This window comes from Halichoerus grypus, chromosome 6 (genome assembly GCF_964656455.1).
Source record: "Halichoerus grypus chromosome 6, mHalGry1.hap1.1, whole genome shotgun sequence".
Lineage (NCBI taxonomy): Eukaryota > Metazoa > Chordata > Mammalia > Carnivora > Phocidae > Halichoerus > Halichoerus grypus.
The window spans coordinates 7,771,045-7,792,397 of NC_135717.1; the positions used below are offsets into that span (position 1 = coordinate 7,771,045).

The 21,353-nt window shown below is 45.0% G+C and overlaps 1 protein-coding gene across 3 annotated transcripts; it reads right to left on the reverse strand.

Annotated features, from left to right (window-relative positions):
* Positions 1–3,008: 3,008 nt before the first annotated feature.
* IFT22 (intraflagellar transport 22) lies at positions 3,009–9,338 on the reverse strand. Of its 3 annotated transcripts, none has more exons than XM_036078832.2 (5): positions 9,181–9,338; positions 4,865–4,941; positions 4,658–4,747; positions 4,197–4,399; positions 3,009–3,501 (listed from the first exon to the last, which is right to left on the reverse strand). In XM_036078832.2, exons 1-5 carry the CDS (start codon positions 9,217–9,219, stop codon positions 3,353–3,355), a joined length of 558 nt encoding a protein of 185 aa, XP_035934725.1. In that variant the 5' UTR covers positions 9,220–9,338; the 3' UTR covers positions 3,009–3,352. The 3 variants fall into 3 exon arrangements, with proteins under 3 accessions (XP_035934725.1, XP_035934724.1, XP_077930544.1); XM_036078831.2 differs by having other exon boundaries at positions 4,865–4,980; XM_078074418.1 differs by lacking the exon at positions 9,181–9,338 and having other exon boundaries at positions 4,704–4,747; positions 4,865–4,940.
* Between the last annotated feature and the right edge of the window lie 12,015 nt (positions 9,339–21,353).

Consider the following 21,353-nt stretch of genomic DNA (forward strand, 5'->3'; position numbering starts at 1 on the left):
GGCTTCTCATCAACAATCAGATAAAAATAATTCCTTTCTGTTCTGGAGCTGTATTCTGCAGACCAATTATTATTACTGCCGCTGTTACGTAAAGATGATCTGCCACAGTTGGCCTTGAGGCTATTCTGTGTTCTTTCCACATGTTCCCACCGAGAGCAGGTCAGAAGGAAATTAACCTGGACTTAAAATGTGCTCGCAGGTAACCAGGCAGTTGGCTAAGAGGTGACTATAGTTCAATCTAAATTTACCAGGACGTTGGCATTATTAGCAAATACCACTCTCTGACAGACTGCCCACACAGCTCCATTTCAGCCTCCTCCTTGTCAAAGTGAAGAGCACCCACGCCTATTGATTCATCTCTCTTAAGCGTCTCTACTTTTATCTCACTCGCACTGGAAAAGACCTACATCTAACTTTTGATCTACTTAATGTGTTTTCAGGTTGGCTATGTTAAAAAAATTCCAAAAATAGGGGCACCTGGCTGGCTCAGTCGGTAGAACACGCAGCTCTTGATCTTGGGTTGTGAGTTCAAGCCCCATGTTGGGCCTAGAGCTTACTTAAAAAAAAAAGAATCCAAATATAAAAATTATGGATGAACAAATTCCTAAGATTAAAGCAAACTCACTTGTACGACAAGCTATAAACTCACCATATTTGCTTATTCTGAGCATCAACACTTTTGATGGTTTTTACAAATTAAGTGTTAGGACGATATAACATTGTTTTTACATATATTACCTGAAGGAATACTTAAGAATTAAGTTCCCCTGAGATCATAAAAAACTTTTTAGAAGATGTTATGTGTATTCTACCTTCCAAGCTGATAAGGATGTCCAGATATCAAGGATATTTAAATAAAAATAAAATCTTGGAGAGGTTAAATGCTAATCTTCCTCAAAAATATCCTAGGTGGGGGTGCCTGGCTGGCTCAGTCGGTGAAGTGTGTGACTCTTGATCTCAGGGTTGTGAGTTCGAGCCCCACATTAGGTGTGGAGATTACTTAAAAATGAAATCTTTGAAAGAAAGATATCCTAGGTGAATTGTACACTAATGTTCTAGCAAATTATTTACAATAACCAACAGATGAACAGATAAACAAGATGTAATCTGTCCATACAATGGAATAGTATTCAGCCCTAAGCCCTAAAAAGGAAGGGCATTCTGACATCTGCTACAACATGGATGAAACTTAAGGACATTCTGCTCAGCGAAATAAGCCAGTCACAAAACTGTATGATTCTACTTTTATGAAGTCCCTAGAGTAGTCAAATTCAGAGAGACAAAAAGTAGAATGGTGGGTGCCGGGAGTTGGGGGGAGGGGGAATGGGGAGTTAGTGTTTAATGGGTACAGAGCTTCAGTTTGGGATGATAAAAATGTTCTGGAGATGGAGAGTGAAAAATGGTTAAAATGGCAAATCTTATGTATATTTTACGCCAAGTTTAAAAAGGGTAACAGGATTGTTAAATTAAAAAATTATCCTTAAATTAAAAAATAAACTTCTTTGTAGGTTTATAACGAGAATACTGCATCTCTTACTACTGTAACTGGGATAAGATTTGAGAGTATCCTACCTGCTATATTCTCGATTGCCCCGAAAATCCTGTTTTTCTACCAGGAAGCTGAGAGTTGAGGATGGGCCAGACAGGCCAGCTGTGGCAAGGAATGCAGTGGTCCTGCCATAGAGACCCCCAGAGATCTCGGATGTATGGAGGACACAGGTGGTTCTCAGAGATGCGCAGGGCCAGGCCCAGCCAGGATATGGCGGAGTAAGCCTGGGACCCATGGTTCCACGGGGAAAACCCATGCCATTGGCTGTACCAGTCCTGGACTTGACTGGAGATGGCCAGTAGGATGGCAAGTGACATCCTGAAAGAGGTCAGGAAGGGCACCTGAGGACCTGGCCCTTGAATAGCTGCCCCAATATTAGCACAAACCCTGTCTGATCACCCTGAGGCCATCTTGGGGAAAAGGGCAAGGAAGTAGACCGTAACCTTGAATTGATGAAATATTTATCCCAGAGACTGAACTAATGTGGAAACTTTTAAATTGCAAGAGACAGAAAAACAGTTGATTCTCACTATTCACGGTCCTTACATTCTGTAAAGTCACCATGCGCACTGGATGAGGGAATAGCAAACCACTGCTTCTGGGGAAATGCAGGGTTACGTTCCTGTGCGCCTCTGATCCCAGTTTCATCAGCCATCAATATGCAACCTTGTTTTATGGACGCTTCTATTTAAAGACACCCTATTCAATATGCGTTGTTGCTTTCACCGACATTGAACTCACAGCCAACTGCACTGGAACTTGTGCTGGAACGAGGCTTCTCTGAAGCATCAGTTTTCTCCGTAAGGCACATCCCAGCCTTTTTGCACTTTGGAACATTAGCCAGCTTTTCCCACGCCACATTTGGGGGTCATTTTAAACAGCGAAACCACTCATGAAAAGCACAGAAATGTGAAAATGCGGCACCCAATAGGCTGTGACAAGGACACTTGATAGTATGAGAGGTGAAACAAGAAGGCAGAGTGTGGCCTTGTTCAGCCTCAGCTGGAAACATGCGTGACCGGTGATCCAAATTTTTTGCCGTTCTGAATAACTGAAAGCGCTGTGAGTATTGATCTGGGGGTTACAAATCAATTTGAGCCAGTAGGCAAATTTGCAAATGCAGAGCCCATGAAAGAGGCTCAATTGTACCCTCATTTGGCATCAAATGTGGTCTAGGTCTCCTCCTTATCTAGGAGGAGGGGACCATGAGATTTAGACCAATTATGGAAAATGGAAGACTCTATCATTTTTTCCCCATATCTAAGGTGTAGGACTTAAATGTTGGACTCTACCTCCCTGTTATTTAGAGGAACAGAATGGCAGCTCCATGAGGGGGCGGATTTTTATCTGTTTTACTCATGCTATATATCGTCAGCAGCTAGAACAGTGTAGCATGACGCGTCAGTATTTGTTGAATGAACTAAGCAATGAAAACCACCTTCAAACCAACACACAGGAATTAAACTTCTGCCGAATCATTTGGTTCTGACGGTTACAATTCCACAATTTTTGTCACTTGACGTGTATGAAGAGGAAGGAAAAACAGCTCAGTTTTCCAGCTCTTGGAGAGGTTTGGGGCAAAGGAATGAGAATGCAATAAGAGGATTTTCTCATCTGAACTAAGGACAGGGAATAAACGGTACGAGTCAACTCCCTGGCTGACCCGACCTTGAGAGCAGATAAGGAAAATCTCTTCTACAGCCACAGGGAGAAGTTCACATCAGTAGCTGGGTAAGATTCCAGATCTGCCTGGGGAACAAGGTGACCTCATGTGCGATGTGGAAGAGTCCAGGTGAAGGCTGCTTAGGTGATTATTGACATCTCTTCCTGGTCTCTGCTTTCAGACACTGAGTTGATTATGCTTTTTAAATACTTTATGAACTCCAACCTGATCTCTTCAGGGTCATCCTCAAGATTCGAGTGCACCAGCTTCAGCTTGCTCAAGGGGGGCGCTTAAAAAGGAAAGTAAATTAGGCATGAACTTTTAAGGGAGGGCCCTTTCCAGCTCCCAATGACCTGAGTCTTATCGAAGCCAATTTGTTGACCTCTCTAGAGGCCAAAAATAAAGTGGGGTCTTGCCTGCCATGATTTAACAGAGGAAGAAACCTTTCACCACATGCCACTGCAGATGCGCTCAGCATCGTGCTCGGCATACGGTAGGTGCTCAATAAAGAGTGCCACCACACTGTCACCTGGTGGTGGGATAGCAAAACTACAAGCCACTTCCAGGTCCTCTTCTCACACCAGAAAGGAAGAGATTTCTGAATATTGTGAATCGTCTTCCATGAGCACTTTGTCCCTCTGTCATGGTGTGTCACAGGCTAATTGGGAGATTTTCTTGAGACAAGACCAGTCAGGAAAGAATGTCCCTAATTGTACTGATGAGTGGCTAAAATCAGGGTTTTTTTTTTTTTTTTCCCCTCTTGGTGTCTGCCTGCTTTCAAAGTGTCTCTGTCCTGGCCTGGATGCTATGACAGATCTTCCAACCTGGCGATTCCAATTTACATGGTAGGAAGAACAAAGGCCAAGGACAGAGTAAGTGCTCAATAACTGCACAGAGCCTCTGGTTTCTAAAGACACGAAACAATATACAAATGCCCAGACCATTCAAGACAAGAGCTGAAAGGAGAAATGGCAGTTTCCTTACACAAAGTCAGGTGTCCTTTATCACTTCCGGAGCCTGGTTTGTGGTGCGCGATCAACAGACACCGAGGGTCCTGTAGGAACTGCTGCTGGACGAAGCAGGAATACCACATCTCGATTTCCTTCAGGTGGCTCGGGAGGTCGGCATTGAAGATGATCACCACCCCGTGCGCGTCCTTCATCAGGGCTGGCCAGCACGACTCGAACCTGCAAGACAGAGAAGGAGGCACGGTGACTGTCAGGTGGCTCCGGTTTCTAGCTGAGGCCTTTAGAAATAGCGTCTTAGGGTTAATTGATGGATGACTTGTCATTGTGTCAAGTTTCAAAAGCCACGCATGTCACCAAATAATCGATCACGCCCCTAATACATGCTAGGAAGTGTGCTGGGCCAGAGTCCAAGGTGCTTGGCGGGCAGCTGAGTCTTGAATCATTTGATGAAGCCAACCCTCTTTAAAGGAAACGTACTTTGGATCACCGCCACAATCCCATAGCTCAAATTCACACCCTGTGCCTTTGGCGTTGCTGGTCACGTGTGGGTTCTCAAATTCCAGGATCCTAGAAATAAAAACAATAGTAGCATCTCCACTTTGGGAACAGTATACTTTGGGAATGCCACCGTCCCCAAAATGGGGGTGGTGGGCCTCTCTGGGAAACAGATTTGTCGGGGCTCACCTCACTCCTTGGGTTGGGTTGTATTCGGTGATGTCAGAAGATTCTGTCAGGAAGTTGGCCAAAACGGTTTTTCCACTCTGTGGAAATGAAGATAATAAAAGGTCTTTGCTGAAGAGCTGAAAAGTAAACCATAAACGTGCCCTCCAATAGCTGGCTTGGAACCAGGTGTGATGGCGTGTAGGCCATGGCCACCCCGAGAGCACCAAGGCAGAAGGTTCTCTCTGGTTGGGCAGGCCTCGCTGCCTTCCTGTATTTGGTGGGCGCAGTCTGGTCTGGGACCCAGCATGCACGGGGTTTTAAAGAAGGTCTAACTGGGTGACCTTCTTACCCACACTGATTTCCCTGGCTGGCTTTCAGTTAACTTATCTGAGAACAGAAAAGAATTGTTAGCATTGAGTTTCTCTCCTTTTTCTTTTTTTTAATTTTTAAAAAAATTTTATTTCCTTTTTTTTTTTAAGATTTTATTTATTTATTTGACAGAGAGAGACACAGCAAGAGGGAACACAAGCAGGAGGAGTGGGAGAGGGAGAAGCAGGCTTCCCGCTGAGCAGGGAGCCCGATGCGGGGCTCAATCCCAGGACCCTGGGATCATGACCTGAGCCGAAGGCAGACGCTTAACGACTGAGCCACCCAGGCGCCCATCGGGAGTCTCTCTCCTGCCATGCTCCTCTCCACATCAAGAAACCAGTCTGTCACAGATACGAAGCCACTGAGGTCCAGAAAGGGGAAGGGAGTTCCTCAAGGTCACAGAGAAATTCAAGTTCAGAGCTGGGTCCCACAGTGGTGGCGGTGCCACACTCTCACACAGGGCTGTTTCTCCTTCTAGAAAATACAAGTCATACATGGTCCTATTAACAAAACAGCCCTCCTGGTCCCTCCGCCCAAAGTAGCCATCTGTCCATCCATTCCACTCCCTCCCCAAAGGTGAAAACTATGATCTGTTTTCAGATATTTTCTGTACATTTGCATCGTTCATTTAGCGAATATAGTATATGCTCGGATGTAAGATAAGGCGTTTTTTTCTCCGCAAATTCCTCCTCCGATGAAAGGGAATCTCTTACACTTGAGTCCTTAAAAATCTCTGAAATTATGTCCTGCTCTCTCAAGAACTTTATTTTGAACAACTGCTTGACTAGAATCATTTCAACCAATGCCAGTTTTGGAGGTTTGTAGAGGTCACTTGACAGAATCAGAAGAAGGTCGGGGAAGGGGCTTAATCTTGCTTTAGTAATTCTTCCTGAGCATGCAGCCTCACTTCAAAATAACACAGTTGAGGGGCGCCTGGGTGGCTCAGTCAGTTAAGCTGGTGGCTCAGTCAGTTAAGCATCAACCTTCGGCTCAGATCATGATCTCAGGGGTCCTGGGATCAATCCTGGCGTCAGGCTCCCTGCTCAGTGGGGAGTCTGCTTCTCCCTCTCCCCCTGCCCCACCCCAACTAAATAAATAAATCTTAAAAAAAAAAAAAAGAAAACTACCGTTGAGTGGTTATGTTTGTGGAGACCATGGATATTTATCTATAGGATGAACGAATAAAGCAAATGACCTGATGTAATAGGAATGGTTCTTTGGGGGCGCCTGGGTGGCTCAGTCGTTAAGCATCTGCCTTCGGCTCAGGTCATGATCCCAGGGTCTGGGATTGAGCCCCGCATCGGGCTCCCTGCTCTTCAGGAAGCCTGCTTCTCCCTCTCCCACTCCCCCTGCTTGTGTTCCCTCTTGCTGTGTCTCTCTCTGTCAAATAAATAAATAAAATCTTTAAAAAAAAAAAAAAAAGGAATGGTTCTTTGGGCTGGAATACATTTCTAGGAACAGGGTGATACACATTCAAAAAGTGCTTATATACTAAACTACTCAGATGGTAGGCTTTGTCTTGTGTTCTTTTTTCTTTTTTTTAAGTTTTATTTATTTAAGTAATCTCTACACCCAGTGTGGGGCTCAAACTCATGACCCTGAGATCAAGAGTCACACACTCGTCCAACTGAGCCAGCCAGGTGCCCATCATGTGGTTTAAAAGTGGCTTTGGTCATAAAATCAACTCAGGTGTCAAAGGTGCAGGTGAGGAGCTTAAATTTTAAAGCTGTGTCATGAAATGCAAGTACGGAATAAAACGGCATTTCTAAATTAATATGTATCTTTAGGGTATCTTTAAATGTCTATATAGCTACATGAATACATAAAACATTATAGAAGTATATTTATATATTTCATCTATGCCCTTAAATTTATATATACATGTTGGTCAAAACCAATTGATTAAGGGGGACGGTTCTTCTGGGAAAATGAAGAAACTGTTAAGCACATCAGGTATTTTTAAGTGTCTACCTTGCCCGGAGCTGTTGAACACAAGATGAAGTAGTGCTAAGCACGAGGATAAAAATCAAGTGGGGGGCGCCTGGGTGGCTCAGTCGTTAAGCGTCTGCCTTCGGCTCAGGTCATGATCCCAGGGTCCTGGGATCGAGCCCCGCATCAGGCTCCCTGCTCCGCGGGAAGCCTGCTTCTCCCTCTCCCACTCCCCCTGTTTGTGTTCGCCTCTCTCGCTGTGTCTCTCTCTGTCAAATAAATAAATAAAATCTTAAAAAAAAAAAAAATCAAGTGGGATAATGCCATAGGGACTTTGAACTGGGTGGTCAGGGAAGGCTGAAAGGGTGAAGTTTAAACCGAGATTTGAATGACAAGGAGTCAACCGAGCCTTCCAGGCGAAGAGAATAACTAGTTGGATGGCACCAGGCCAGGAATGGGCCCAGCATGCCAAAGGAATAGAAAGGTTGGCCAATCTGCAGAGTATTGAGGTAGAGGAGGATATGTGTATGTGGAAATATATTTTGTTGTTGAAGCTGGGTGATGAGTACTAGGAGTTCCTTGTTTTTTCTCCCTTTGTATGTTTGAGAATTTCCATTAAAAAAAAGAGAAGATATTTATGCTTGGTTTACTTTTCACAATTCTGTGCATATTGTTATTACTTGTCTATTTCACTTACTAGTTTATGTCTTGGCAAGACATAAACTTGACATGTTCTCCATGTCACTCCACACAGATGTGCCTCCTTTTGGGTAACGCTGGAGTCTTCCCCGGTAGGAATGTCCCTAGTTTATTTAGACATTCTCTTATCGATGGGCATCTAGGGTGTTTCCAGTTCAATATCTTTCAATACCCCCTCTGGGGAACATAGGTAAGTGTCCAGCTACCGTAGATTTTGAGAAATGTAAGTGTTGCACTGAAAGCTATGCATGTTTTAAAGTTTAATAATTGGATTTGCCAATAAAGCTGTTAGCAACGTATAGTCCCATCAACAGAATCCTAGAGTACTCATTTCCCTACAAGCATCCTCATGCTTCATGTTATCAGTGTTCTAACCTTTTTTCACCGGCTACGATGGGCAAATAAGCTTCATCTTCTTGTTTTAATTCATGTTCTTGTCGACTGTTGAGGCTGAACATCCTCTTATACTTATTGGCTGGTTGTACTTGTGTCCAGGGACTTCGCTTGATTTTCTATTGAGTTTTTTTTTTTTACCAATTTTTAAGCTTCCCCTGTGCGTTCTACCCGTTAATTCTTTCTTTGTAATGTATTTTGCAGATGCTTTCCCCAGGCTTACTTTCGCTGTCATTTCTTTTAGGCTTCTTCATTTTTTGTGTTGTGCTTGAGGAGACTTTCCCTGTCTCAGGCTGAATAACATTCTCTCTCCATACACGCATCTCCTACAGTGGTTCTCAACGCGTGGTCCCTGGACAAACAGCATCGGTAAAAGGCAGATTCTCGGATCCCTCCCAGACCTACTGAATCAAAACTCTGGGGCAGCACTGGCATGTTGTGTTTTTCACAAGCCCTCCAGGCAATTGGGATGCGCGCTTAAGATGGAGAATATTCACTATTTCTACGGTAGTTGTTTTACACATTTAGCTTTAGTCCATGGGAATCTTATTCCTTTGTATGATGTTAAGTCCACAGATAGGTTTAATCCCCCCCCACCACCACCACGCACACTACGAGGGAACCGTTCAAAGACCATGTAATAGTCCAATCTTTCCTCTCCTTTTCTTGTCCCACAGGCATGTTCATTAGGGCCGACCTCAGGGGCAAAGGAGAATCGTGGGACCTAGACTCTGGTTCCAAAACGCCACTCGCTACTTTCAGGACTTACGAAAACGGGTCAAGGTCTGGGGGCGCCGAGTTCACGCTGAGGCCAGCGGCGCACACCGGGTGGGCGCGGTGGGACAGGGCTCCCGACTCCTGGGGGGGCTCCCGGCGCAAGGCACAGTCCCGGGTCGCCCCGCGCCCGCCTCGGCCCCCGCCCGCCGCCCTCGCCGGCCGGGCCTCACCTCGCAGGGCCCCACGAAGAGAATCTTGGCCTTCAGCATCGCGGTCCGCCGCCCTCAAGCTGGTGGGAGCCCACCGCCGCCCGGAGGAGAGGAAGCCACCGCGCCGATTGGCAGCCTTCGTTTCCACGGCGACGGGGGCGGCCCGCGGGGGCCGACGGGAGTGGGCGGGGCCGCGGCGCGGGGCCTGGAAGGGCGGGGCCGCGGATGGGCGGGCGGATGGGCGGGCGGATGGGCCGGCTCCTCTGGCTGGGCGGCTTGGGCTTCGGGGCTGGAAGCGGGCGTGCAAGGCTGGAGGGAGGGTGGAAGGGAAGCAAAAAACCCGGATCCAGACTCGCTTCTGACCCGGGAGGACCGCAGAGCTCACACAGGCCGCCTCTCTCTCTTGGTAGGTTGGGGGCTGATTGCAGGTCCCTGATCTATGCGCCTCCCTGTAATCCCGAGAACTCAGACTGGCCATGTAGCTGGTGAGCTGGGCTTGGGAGCAGGCCTTCTGACGCCTTCGTCACTCTGCCACGGCACTGTCCACACTGTGATCGGGTTTATCACGGCCCTGGCCCAATCTAGAAAAGGTCGGAGACAAAACGAGTCTCGGGTCTCTGAATGGGTTCACCACTGATCGTCCTTTGGGTGATCTGGGGAGAAACCCAAAAGCACAATGCCCAGCGTAGTTCAGTGTCGGTGCAGATGTCTGGGCGCTTCGCTGCAAAGTTCATTCATTAGTCCAGCCTTAAATTGCGGAGCCGGTCCAGAATTTCAGGAGAGGCCATGAAATTAAGTGTCCAGACAAAATTTGCTAGCTCCAGAAAGTGCTGGAATGACAAAAACGCCAAAATAAACCCAACACCGTGTCTTTAACTTTTAGTGGAGAGTTACATAGTCTTTGTATTACAAACAACCGGGTGAAGTGTAAGGAAGAGTCTACCTCAATTTCAAGATGTCATGAATTGACTGATTGATTAAATGAATATCCTTCAAATGCCTACTTCGTACCAGGCACTCTTCCAGGTACTGGGATTTACCTGTACCTCTGGAAGCTTTCATTCCAGGGGAGCCGATGGACATTAACTAAGCAAGCAAATAAATAACATACTCTCGGGCAGAGACTGTTTTAGTTAGTGTTAAGTGCTATGAATAAAGAGAAATTACTAAAGAGTTAAGGAGTGTGAAGGAACCAATTTTGGATGAGGTAGTCAAAGCAAGACCTTGGGACAGAGGTGACATTAAAGCAGAAAGCTGAGTGAAGTGAGGGCTCAAGCAAACTGCGAAAGATCTCGAAGAAGAACATGCCGGAACAGCAAGGACAAAGGCACTGAGGGAGAAATAAACTTGGCATGTACCAAGAACAGCCCAGAGGGTCCATGAGGCTGGTGCAGGAAGAATAAGGGAGAGTGGTAGGGTATGCTGTTGGAGAGATCGTGTAAGACTTTGGGAATTTATTCTAAGGGTGATGGGAAGCATGTGCCAGGAATTGTATCTGGCTATGTGTAAGAGAAACTCTAGGGCCACCTGGGTGGCTCAGTTAAGTGGCTACCTTCTGCCCAGGGTGCTGGGATCCAGCCCTGCATTGGGCTCTCTGCTCAGCGGGGTGTCTGCTTCTCTTTCTCCCTCTGCCCCTACCCCCTCTCTCCCGTGCTTGCTCTCTCTCTCAAATAAATAAATAAAATCTTTAAAAACAATAGTTTGGAACCCCAATATGACATGGCTGAAATGCTAAAGTTCATTAGTCAGTGACGCTGCCTGAAATATCAGGTCTAGGGCTAGTTAGCCTGTGATATTGGAGAAATGTAGTGCTTAAAAGCCCTTCATAAATTGGCTCCCACCTATCTATCCGGTCTCATTCCCATCCACATCTGCTGTGGGTTCTTTCCATCCTCTCATGTCTCTTAAGACTTCAGTGCTATTTCTCCACCTGTCTTCCCAACTCCTCTTGGCCCTTTTGAATGCTCCTTGATGCCTCTGGCCATAATTAACTTCACATAGTGGCTGTTTCCAAAGTGTACCTTTGAAGATTATGTGCTTGAATTCTTGGTTTGGGGTTCTGAAGGAGGAGGAGGAGGGATGCATTCTCAGTTGATGAAAAATGAAGGTGGAGTGGAAATAATTTGGATGGGGGGACTTTGTATTTTGCTTGGGGATTAATTTGACTGAAAGAACAAAACTCTTACAGTGACAAGGTCTGGAGGATGACAGTCTAGGGAGGGCTTGGCAGCTCAAAAATAGCCTCAGGCACCAGCTTCTTTCTCCTTTTTTTCCCTGCTGTCTTTAGGTTTAATTACTCTTTGTCCTCATGCTTGTTACCTCATAGTCACAAGGTAGCTGCTGTGCCTCCAGGCATCACGTCTGCAATTAAGGAAAGACTGCGGAACAACAAATGCTTTGCCATAGAGTAGTCCTATTTTTTAAAAAAATCAATGTTATTTAGTTATAAATAACTAAATTTAAAAATAAACATATATTAAAGTGTACCTATTTTAAATGTTCTTTGAGTTTTGAAAAATGTGTAGACTATCATCTTACTCAAGACCCAGAATATTTCCATCATCCCAAAAGTTCCCTCACGTTCCTTTGTGGTCAACTCCCTCCCACCCCTAGCCCCGGGAAGCCTTTTGTTATACTTTCTGTCACTAGAGATTAGTTTTGCCTGTACTGGAATTTCATATAAATAGAATCACACAATATTTACTCTTTTGTGTCTGGCTTCCTTCACTCAGGAAAATATTTTTGATATTTATACATATTGTGTATGTCAATAGTTTATTCCTTTTTATTTGTCAATAGTTTATTCCTATTTATAGCTTATTCCTTTTTATTGCTGAGTCATATTCCATGTATAAATATACCATCATTTGTTTACCTGTTCACCTGTTGATGGTTATGTGGGTTGGGCTGTCTATAGTTTGGGAGCTATTATAAACACAACTACTAGAAATAGTTTTGTATGGACATGTTTTCACTTACCTTGGGTAGATACCTAGGAACAGAATTGCTGGGTCATGTGATTATATATCTACATCTATATCAGTGCTTATACCTGCACCTGTATTTCTCTCTCTCTCTTTTTTTTTTCTGAGAGAGAGAGAGAGAGCGTGCATGAGAGCTGGGAGTGGGGGCGGGGAGGGGCAGAGGGAGAGAGAGAATCCTAAGCAGTCTTCATACCGAGCTCAGAGCCCAACGCGGGGCTCAATCTCACAACCCTGAGATCATGACCTGAGCCGGAATCAAGAGTCAAGCACTTAACCAACTGAGCCACTCGGGCGCCCCCGTATTTCTATGTCACACACGCACACACACGCACACACACACACGCTCCTGGTTCCTGATTTCCTATATTATTCACTTGGTTATAATCTATCACCATCATTGTTTTTTGATGCTCAAATAGTCCTTGATTTGGCCAGTGGGAGCCCCCCCTCAGGCTGGTTTCTATGTCCTTTTGAAATCTTTCTTTCTGTGAGCTCTTCTTTACTTTTTGTCACTGTTACGTGGTCCCAGGTGGTTATTAGTATCACTTCATAACCACCAAATACTATACACATTCTCCCGTATTTATTTTAAAAATGAAAAGTTTCAAAAGTCCAAAGAACCTCAAAAACGTTGTTCCCTTTTACACCTAAAAAAATTGGGGGGAATCTCGCCTTCCCCCTTCCCCCAGCTTTTTTGGGCATGAAATATATACTTAGATCTCTGGCTGGGGCTTTGGAAGGACCGGTGCCAGGCACTTAGGTAGGCACTGGGTTCCAGAGATGGATCCGCCTAGTCCCTGCCCCCAGGCAGTTCCTAGTCTAGATGGGAAGACCAAACCTGTGTAGTGCTTTTCACCTCATCAAGTGCTTTCCCATATATGATCTCATTTTAATTCACAGTGCGTGAATTAAAACACTGGGTGGCTTGGTCGGTTAGGTGTCCGACTCTTGGTTTGGGCTCAGGTCATGGTCTTGGGGTCCTGGGATTGAGTCCCGTGCTGGGATCTGTGCTCAGTGGGAAGTCAGCTTGAGGATTCTCTCCCTTTTCTTCTGCCCCTCCTCCTGCTTGCTCACTCTCTCTCTCTCTCTCAAAAATAAAATAAATAAATTCTAAAAAAAGAAAAAGGTGTCATTCATGTTTGGGTCCACTGGACCTAGTTCAAAGCTTGGTACACAGTAGGTGCTCAATAAATGTCGATTCCTCCTCCCTTTCTCCTAGTACACACACAGGCACGTTCGTTTGCTCTATAAATATTTAAGTTAATGAATGTTCCTTTACACTTGCCTTGGGGCTTTTGGTTTTGTTTCCAGGTGAGAGAAAGAAAAAATGTGAACTGCTTTCCATTTCTTGGATACATGCACTGTATAAATGTGGGATTATTATTATTGTGGATTACTGAAATACTTTGCTTTATGACTTTCATTTTAATTAGAAGAGGTTGACCTCAGATGGCTTAATACCCAGTCTTTGGTTCTGAAGGGAGCAATATGACATTGGCAGAGCCAGCACTGGATGATCTAAGAGTAATTTTTCTCCTGATTCTGTGACTTGATGCAATAAAACCTCTTACTTGAAAAAACTTAGAGAAATACGTTTGACATATTTCAAATCCTTTCTATAAATTGTTGAAAAGATTTAATATAACTGCTAGTCATAAAATCTTTAATTTGAGTTGACCTTCCACGGTCACAATTCTTACACATGCAGTTTTTATTACTAAAGAATAAATGGTGGATTTCCTGTTATTCAAGGGAATAAAAATGTCCTTCAATCACCTTCTCCTACAGCACAGAGACTGAAAGTATTTAGGTCAACTCTCAAAGATAGGAATGATCGCAAAATGGTTTGTAACCTGCAAATGTTCTCTTCTCTATTATTGCAGGCATCCCTCCTCCTTCTTCTCCTTCTTCTTCTTCCTATTATTTTATTTTACTTTTTATTTTTTTTTAAGTAGGCTCCACACCCCACGAGATCAAGACCCAAGCCAAGATCAAGAATTGGATGCTTAACCGACTGAGCCACCTAGGTGCTCCATTATTACTACTTTATTATTTTTATTATTATTTTAAAGCTCTAGCCAGGGATGAGGTTCGGCAAGTTTGGTTTAGGGCAAAATCAATACAGTAAAAATTATTTTTCATCAATTCCCGTTAGAAAGCCTGAGCTATGTTTTAACATAAAAATATGCCCTGACATCTGGGGCCTTGCAGACCCTGGAGAGACCGTCCCTCCCGGGGCTAGCTAACCCTGGGTGGCTCAGTCGTTAAGCATCTGCCTTCGGCACAGGTCATGATCCCAGGGTCCTGGGATCGAGCCCCGCATCGGGCTCCCTGCTCAGCGGGAAGCCTGCTTCTCCCTCTCCCACTCCCCCTACTTGTGTTCCTGCTCTTGCTGTCTCTCTCTCTGTCAAATAAATAAATAAACTCTTAAAAAATATATTTCCCTTTGGATTAAAGATAAAACTTTTGGCAAAAGCAATGAAACAGGGATGTGGCTTCATCAGGACCCTCTGTCTTTGTTAGGTGATGTCTTGCACTCAGGCTTTGGAGAGGTGTGGTAGAAAGAATGCTGATTTGGGAGTAAGGTAGAATTTGAAATTAGGTGAGTGATCTTAAGAAAATTACTTGTACTCTTGGGTCCAGGGGAAGCCAGTATCCAAAATGGCCCCCCAGGTTCCTCACCTCTTAGTTTCTAAGCTCCTGTGTGGTTCCCTCTTGCCCTGAATAGGGCTGACCTGTGTAACCAATAAGATGTGAAGGGATGTGTGACTTCTGAGGCTGGGTCATACAAAGACCTTGTAGCTTCTGCCTTCTACTCGCTTTGGTCAATCACACTGAGGCCAACCAGCTGCCATGTCTTGAGGACATAAGCAGCCCTGTGGAAAGCTCCATGTGGTGAAAAACTGCCACCTGCTTACACCCTGGCATCCACTGACAGCCATGTGAGTGAGCCATCTTGGAAGCAGGTTCACCAGTTCCAGTCAAGCCTTCAGATGACCCACAGCCCCAGCCAACATCTTGACTACAACCTCATGAGGGATCCTGAGCCAGAACCACCCAGCTCCGCCCATATTCCCGACCCATAAAAACAGTAGGAGAGAAGAGTTGTTTATTGTTGCTGTAATTTGCCAAGTTTGGGAGGAATTTCTTACGTGTAGCAGTAGATAACTAACACAGAGCCTTAGTTTTCCATCCACTGAAGTGGGGCTTAATCCAGCCCTGCGTGGTTGTGAAGAGGATTGAACGGGATGAGATGTACAAGCAATTTAATGCAAGTCTTGGCACACAGTAGTTGGTTGATATCTGGTGCTTAGATCTTTGTAACACTCCTGTGATGCTTTGGACCCATCCTCTCCATGCCCCTGATCACAAGGGTTTTCCCACTTTGCCGAGTGAACCTTTTGAGCGCTAAACCTTTGTGGTCTTCCTTTGCTTTTTTTTTTTTTTTTTTTTGTAAGGAAGGAGCACTTAGATGTTTAATCTGTCACAAATAAGTTAATGCCTCTAACACTCCCTGTCTTCCTGCTGTAACTTCTTTATTGATGGCTATTTCACTCCCGCTACACTTAGCTCATTTCCTGCTTTTTTGACTCAGTTCACTCCCAATTCTGTACAGTATATTATATTTTCTTAAAATGAAGGCTACTGTACATACAAGAAACAGCTGAAAGTTCCAACTGCATTTCCTCCCTAAAAAGGTCTCTGTTTACACACCTCCTGCACTGTTTACATTCAGGAGCAAATCAGATCCTGGAGGTGCGTGACACTGTAGGGGACAATGTCTGGGGTCCACTCACCCGTGGACCGCTGAGGTCTGCGTGTGGCCCGTGCAGACTAGGCACTCATGGAAAGACTTAATTTTCCTAATGCAGTTTTCGGATTGGGTGCATTCTCTCTTCTTGGGCCAGGCTTGAATCTGAAATTTAACCAAGATGATTCTAGAGCCTTCCTTTGTGAATAAATGCCACCTTCATATAATGTAGGCTTTATTATTATTCACGTCTGGTGAGGCCAACAGATCAGGAGAGGGCTGTCCTTGAAAAGAGGGTTTGTTACAGTTTCCCAGAGGCAGGTGCACTTCCCTCCCCTACACACAATCCTCACCAGGGTGGGGGGCACACAGGGAAGCACCAGGGTCAGCCACAGGCAGAGGGAGGAAGAGAAACATGTGCACAAGAAACTTTCTTGTGGTTTCTGCAGGAACAGAATGAGTATGGCAGGATAAAGATTAGGCTGGCTAGTTTGAAGGACTTCAGCAGGCCCTGGGGTGTAAGTGCTATCTCTAGTGCATCTGGCACTTAACCCTGGGGTGATTAGGGCAGGAGAACAGTGGTCCAGAGTGTGAGTGTCCAATAAAGGAGGTGGCTGGCATATGGGCTCTGGACTGGCCAGTTTGCGTATGAAAGGCACGCTCAGCAGTCTTGTGGTTTCCTGTCCCTAAGAATTAGCTAGCCCTGGGAGGGACGGTCTCTCCAGGGTCTGCAAGGCCCCAGATGTTAAAACATCAGAAACACACGGTTAATAAAAAAAAAAAGTCCATCACTTAACATTAGTTAATATATTGTAAAATGTACCTTTTGATTTTCAAGAACAGTAACTATTTGTATATTGTATGTATATGTATATTTTACCACTTGGTCTGGATTGAAGGTTTTGTTGTTGTTTTAATACCATATATTTAAGCCTCCTGCTAATGGGTTATATTTGGAGAAGGAATCATTATGCAGTGGAGTGCAGGAAAACTCAGCCCTTTCCCCAGGTGGGAGAGCTGGGATCCCAGACTATGTCTATGGCTCAGGGTAGGGATATTTATGTTGAAAACATTGGCTAGCTTCCATGATGTGTTTCTTCTCTTATTTGTCAGCTGGTAATTCATATAGAACCTGCCTGACAGGGTACAGGTTTGTGACCCCTTGGCCTCATCAGGAAAGTAGTCTGGGACGGGAGGAAGAGACATGACCATGGATGGGGTTGGACAAAATGCTCTGGGATGTTCCTTTCATCCCGATTGTCTGGTTTGACCAAACGTTTCACCTATTAATCTCATTTTCTTCTTCCCTCTCAATACAGTATACATACTGGAGTCATGTTCTAAAACATTCGGTAATTGTTTTTGCCCAAAGGCACACTTTGACGTCTAAGTACATGCTAACATTTCACGCACCAGCCTGATGGACCTGACCGCCGAAGTTCCCTTTTCCTTGTATGACGGCCAGACTGAAGGAAGACACGCTTGGGTGTGGAGCAGAGCTGAGTGGTTTTGGCAGCCCCTCTAGCAGACGTGTTTTGGGGAACAATTCCTTTCTCATGCAAAGCAGCCCAGAGACCTGAGCAGACCAGCGACCTGAGCAGACGCATTCATTTGCCCTAATCTCATCTGAAGTCTCCCAGGAAATAACCTAAATACAAACACAGGGTGTTTCCCACATCACTTTTCTTCAAAGCACTTTACCTCCCGATCTTCTAATCAAACTTCACAGCTTGCTCGGGAAGGGAAGATGGTTTTCTTCATGTCCCGGTGCCCGCAAGGCAGGCCAACACAAGGCAATGAAATAAGGAGCAGAAGGCTTGGTTTGGTCCCCATCTTCTCTCTTTGAATCTCTTGATGGATGTCTGGGGCTGGTGGTCATATTCCTTAATCTATGAGCTAAAGGCTGCCCCTGTAGCCATTGGCAACTTAGACTTTCTAGACTCTGTCTAAACCCTAGCAATGTAACTTTGGGTCAGCATAAATTTTGTTTGAGTCTTTATAAAATAGGAATAGCAATCTATTGTCATGGGATTACTGGAGAGATAAAACTAGATAATGAAGATGAAGATGAAGATACTTGGCATCAATTCATAGTCAGACATGAATTCGTTCAAGCAGAACAACCAACCAACAAACAGACCAACCAACCCGACAAACAAACCCAACAGCATCATCATTATCATCTTTATCAACAACAACAGAGTGATTTGATCCAATCGGTTCAGTGGCCGTCAGAAAAACATCACGACAAATCAGACAGGAGGGTTGCTGTCCCTGGCTGTCGTTGGGGTGGGTGGCTGTGCTAGGCAGTGATGGATGTGCGGGGACTTAGTGCTCTGCAGCCAGAAAGCCTGAGCTCAGAGCTCAGCTTCACCACTTCCCAGATGGGTGATCCTGGACCAGATACATAACTGCTTCGTGCCTCAGTTTTCCTGCCTGTAAAATGGCCATAAGAGTAGCACCTGCTTGGGATGCCTCGGTGGCTCAGTCGGTTAAGCGTCTGCCTTCAGCTCAGGTCATGATCCCAGGGTCCTGGGATCAAGTCCCAAATTGGGCTCCTTGCTCAGCAGGGAGCCTGCTTCTCCCTCTGCCTGCAGCTCCCCCTGCTTGTGCTCTCGCTCTCTCTGACAAATAAATAAATAAGTAAAATCTTAAAAAAAAAAAAAAGGGTAGCACCTGCTTTGTAGGAGTGTTGTGAGGACAGACGTGCTAACTCACCCAAGGAACTCGGCTTGGTTCCTGCCACCTGGGCAGGGCTCCATCACCATCAGACTTTATAACTGTGCAAACCTGGCCCAACTCCTCCCTATTACTGTTTTGTGGACCAGGCTTTCTCCAAAGGCATGAAAAATCACAGAGAAGGGCATTAAGATCACCACAAATTAGAACCACGGGGGAGCCAGAAAGTGGCTTGACCGGATCGTGTAGTTCCGTCAAATGTAAACCGACTAGCTAAATACCTGCCCTGCAAAAAAGAAAACAAAACAAAAAACAGTGTGAAGATTAATATGTCAGGAAACAATTCCTTTAAATGCCCTTCACAAGCTTTGGGCCATGGCACATGGACGGCGAGAGAAACCATCTAGCGCCACAGGACTGTGAGACGTGGGGCCCCCCCGGGGAAAACAAGGCATGGAGCGTCAACTCCACAGCTCTCCAGTTATCAGCCAGTTACTAGGAAAGGCCAGAGAGGTTTGGCAAATTCTTATTTGAAAAGAGACCTTTTTGACCCAACTGAAGGCTCTCAAAATGGTGAAGGAGATTCATCAAATTGTTTCTGGCAAAGACCATGAAAACGAGAGAATTTAACTGAAATTAGGAACGTGTGAAAAACGAGCCAAACAACCTCAGGGGATTCTTAGCATCCACATGGGTTAGGTTACAAAGCCAAGGAGAAGCTGAGGAGCAAGAGATAAGAACGCTTTGGCCACCAAGTAGCAGTGGATGGGAGTGTGAGGCATCTCAGGGGAGAAAACCATCTGTATGAATGGTGCTGAGATCAGCACTCAGCATTTGCTGAGTCCTTAGTCGGGGTCACACCCAGTTTAAAGCACTTCACATCAATCAACTCATTTAAAATGATCAACAACCTAATAGGTAGGTAGTCTAGAACCAAGGCACAGAGACTGTTTGAATTCCTCCAGGATTTGAATGGAGGCTGTGTGAAGCTGGGACCCAACTCCCCACCACTCCCCTGAATCACACTACCTTGGTGGGGCCATCAGGAAGGTGAAGAGTATGTCATTTGGTGGCTTGCCAGGGGATCTTGATCAGGGGAACAAAGCAAGCTGGTGACCAGCCTGTTCCATCTCAGAGGGAAGCCTCTAGACCCTTCAACGGGGAAGGAAACACACAGACCTCCTCCTCCGCCCCCTTCTTCTCTTAACTTGTTAATATGGACAATTTCAAGACGGCGCCTGGGTGGCTCAGTTGTTAAGTGTCTGCCTTCAGCTCAGGTCATGATCCCAGGATCCTGGGATCGAGCCCCGCATCGGGCTCCCTGCTCCATGGGAAGCCTGCTTCTCCCTCTCCCACTCCCCCTGCTTGTGTTCCCTCTCTCGCTGTGTCTCTCTCTGTCAAATAAATAAATCTTTAAAAACAAAAACAACAACAACAACAAAAAATATGGACAATTTCAAATATATACCCCTAATCTGTTTCAACAATTACCAGCCATTTTCAATCTCATTTTATCTATCCTTGTTTTCTTCTTCTGGAGTATTTTAAAGCAAATCCCAGATATCATGTTGTCTCACCAGTACACACATATGTTGAACAGATCGGGGATTTAAAGAAAACCGTAACTGCCATGTTATTATCATACCTAATAAAATGAACAACGGTTCCTTAATATCAGCCAATATCCAGTCCATATTCAAATTTCCCCAATTGGCTTAAAAATGTTTTTACAACGGATTTGTTCAAACCAGAATCCAAATAAGGGCCACCCATTGTATTTGACCGTTAAGAGTTTTTAAGTCTCTCTCTCTTTAAGAACAAAACAAGGGGCGCCTGGGTGGCTCAGTGGATAAAGCATCCCACTCTTGATCTCAGGGTCATGAGTTGAAGCCCCACATGGGGCTCCACGCTGGGAGCCTACTTTAAAAAAAAAAGTAACAAAACAAAAAAACCCAGCCTTTTAACTTTGGAGCAACTTAAGATGCAAAGAAAAGTTACAAAGCTAGTACAGAGTCCAGCTTTCTTTGATGTTAACATGTTACACAGCCATGATACATTTCAGAAGTAAGGAATTAACATCGATATGTTACTATTAACTAAACTTCGGTTCATTGGAATTTCATCTATTTTTCCACCAAGGTCCTTTTTCGGTCCCAGGATCCAATCCAGGGTCCCACGTTGCATTTGGTATGTCTCTCGTAATCGATAATGGTCTGCCTTTTTTTCTTCATGCATTGATGTTTGGAGGTTGTTGGGTGAACTGGCCCATAGAATGCCCTGCATTTGGACTTTGCCGATTACTTCCTTCTGGTGTTTGACTTGTTTCTCTGTCTCCCATATTTCCTATAAATTAATGGTTACGTGTAGAGGCTTGATTAGATTGAGGCTCCATTTTTTTTTTTTTTTTAAAGGGCGGAATTCTTTGTGGATGGTGCTTTGTACTTCCTGCTGCATCACATGTCACACAATGTCTGGAGATCCCACTTTCAGTAAGTTCTGGAGGATCGTTTTATTTTTGTTTATTTAAATTTTTTAAAAGATTTTATTTATTTATTTGAGAGAGAGAGAGAGAGAGCATAAGCAGGGCAAGTGGCAGAGGGAGAGGGAGAAGCAGGCTCCCAGCTAAGCAGGAAGCCCCACATGGTGCTTGATCCCAGGACCCTGTGATCATGACCTGAGCCAAAGGCAGGTGCTTAACCAACTGAGCCACCCAGGCGCCCCTGGAGGATCACTGTAAACCCACATTGCATGTTTGTTCTATCTACCGTTGCACTTTTGAA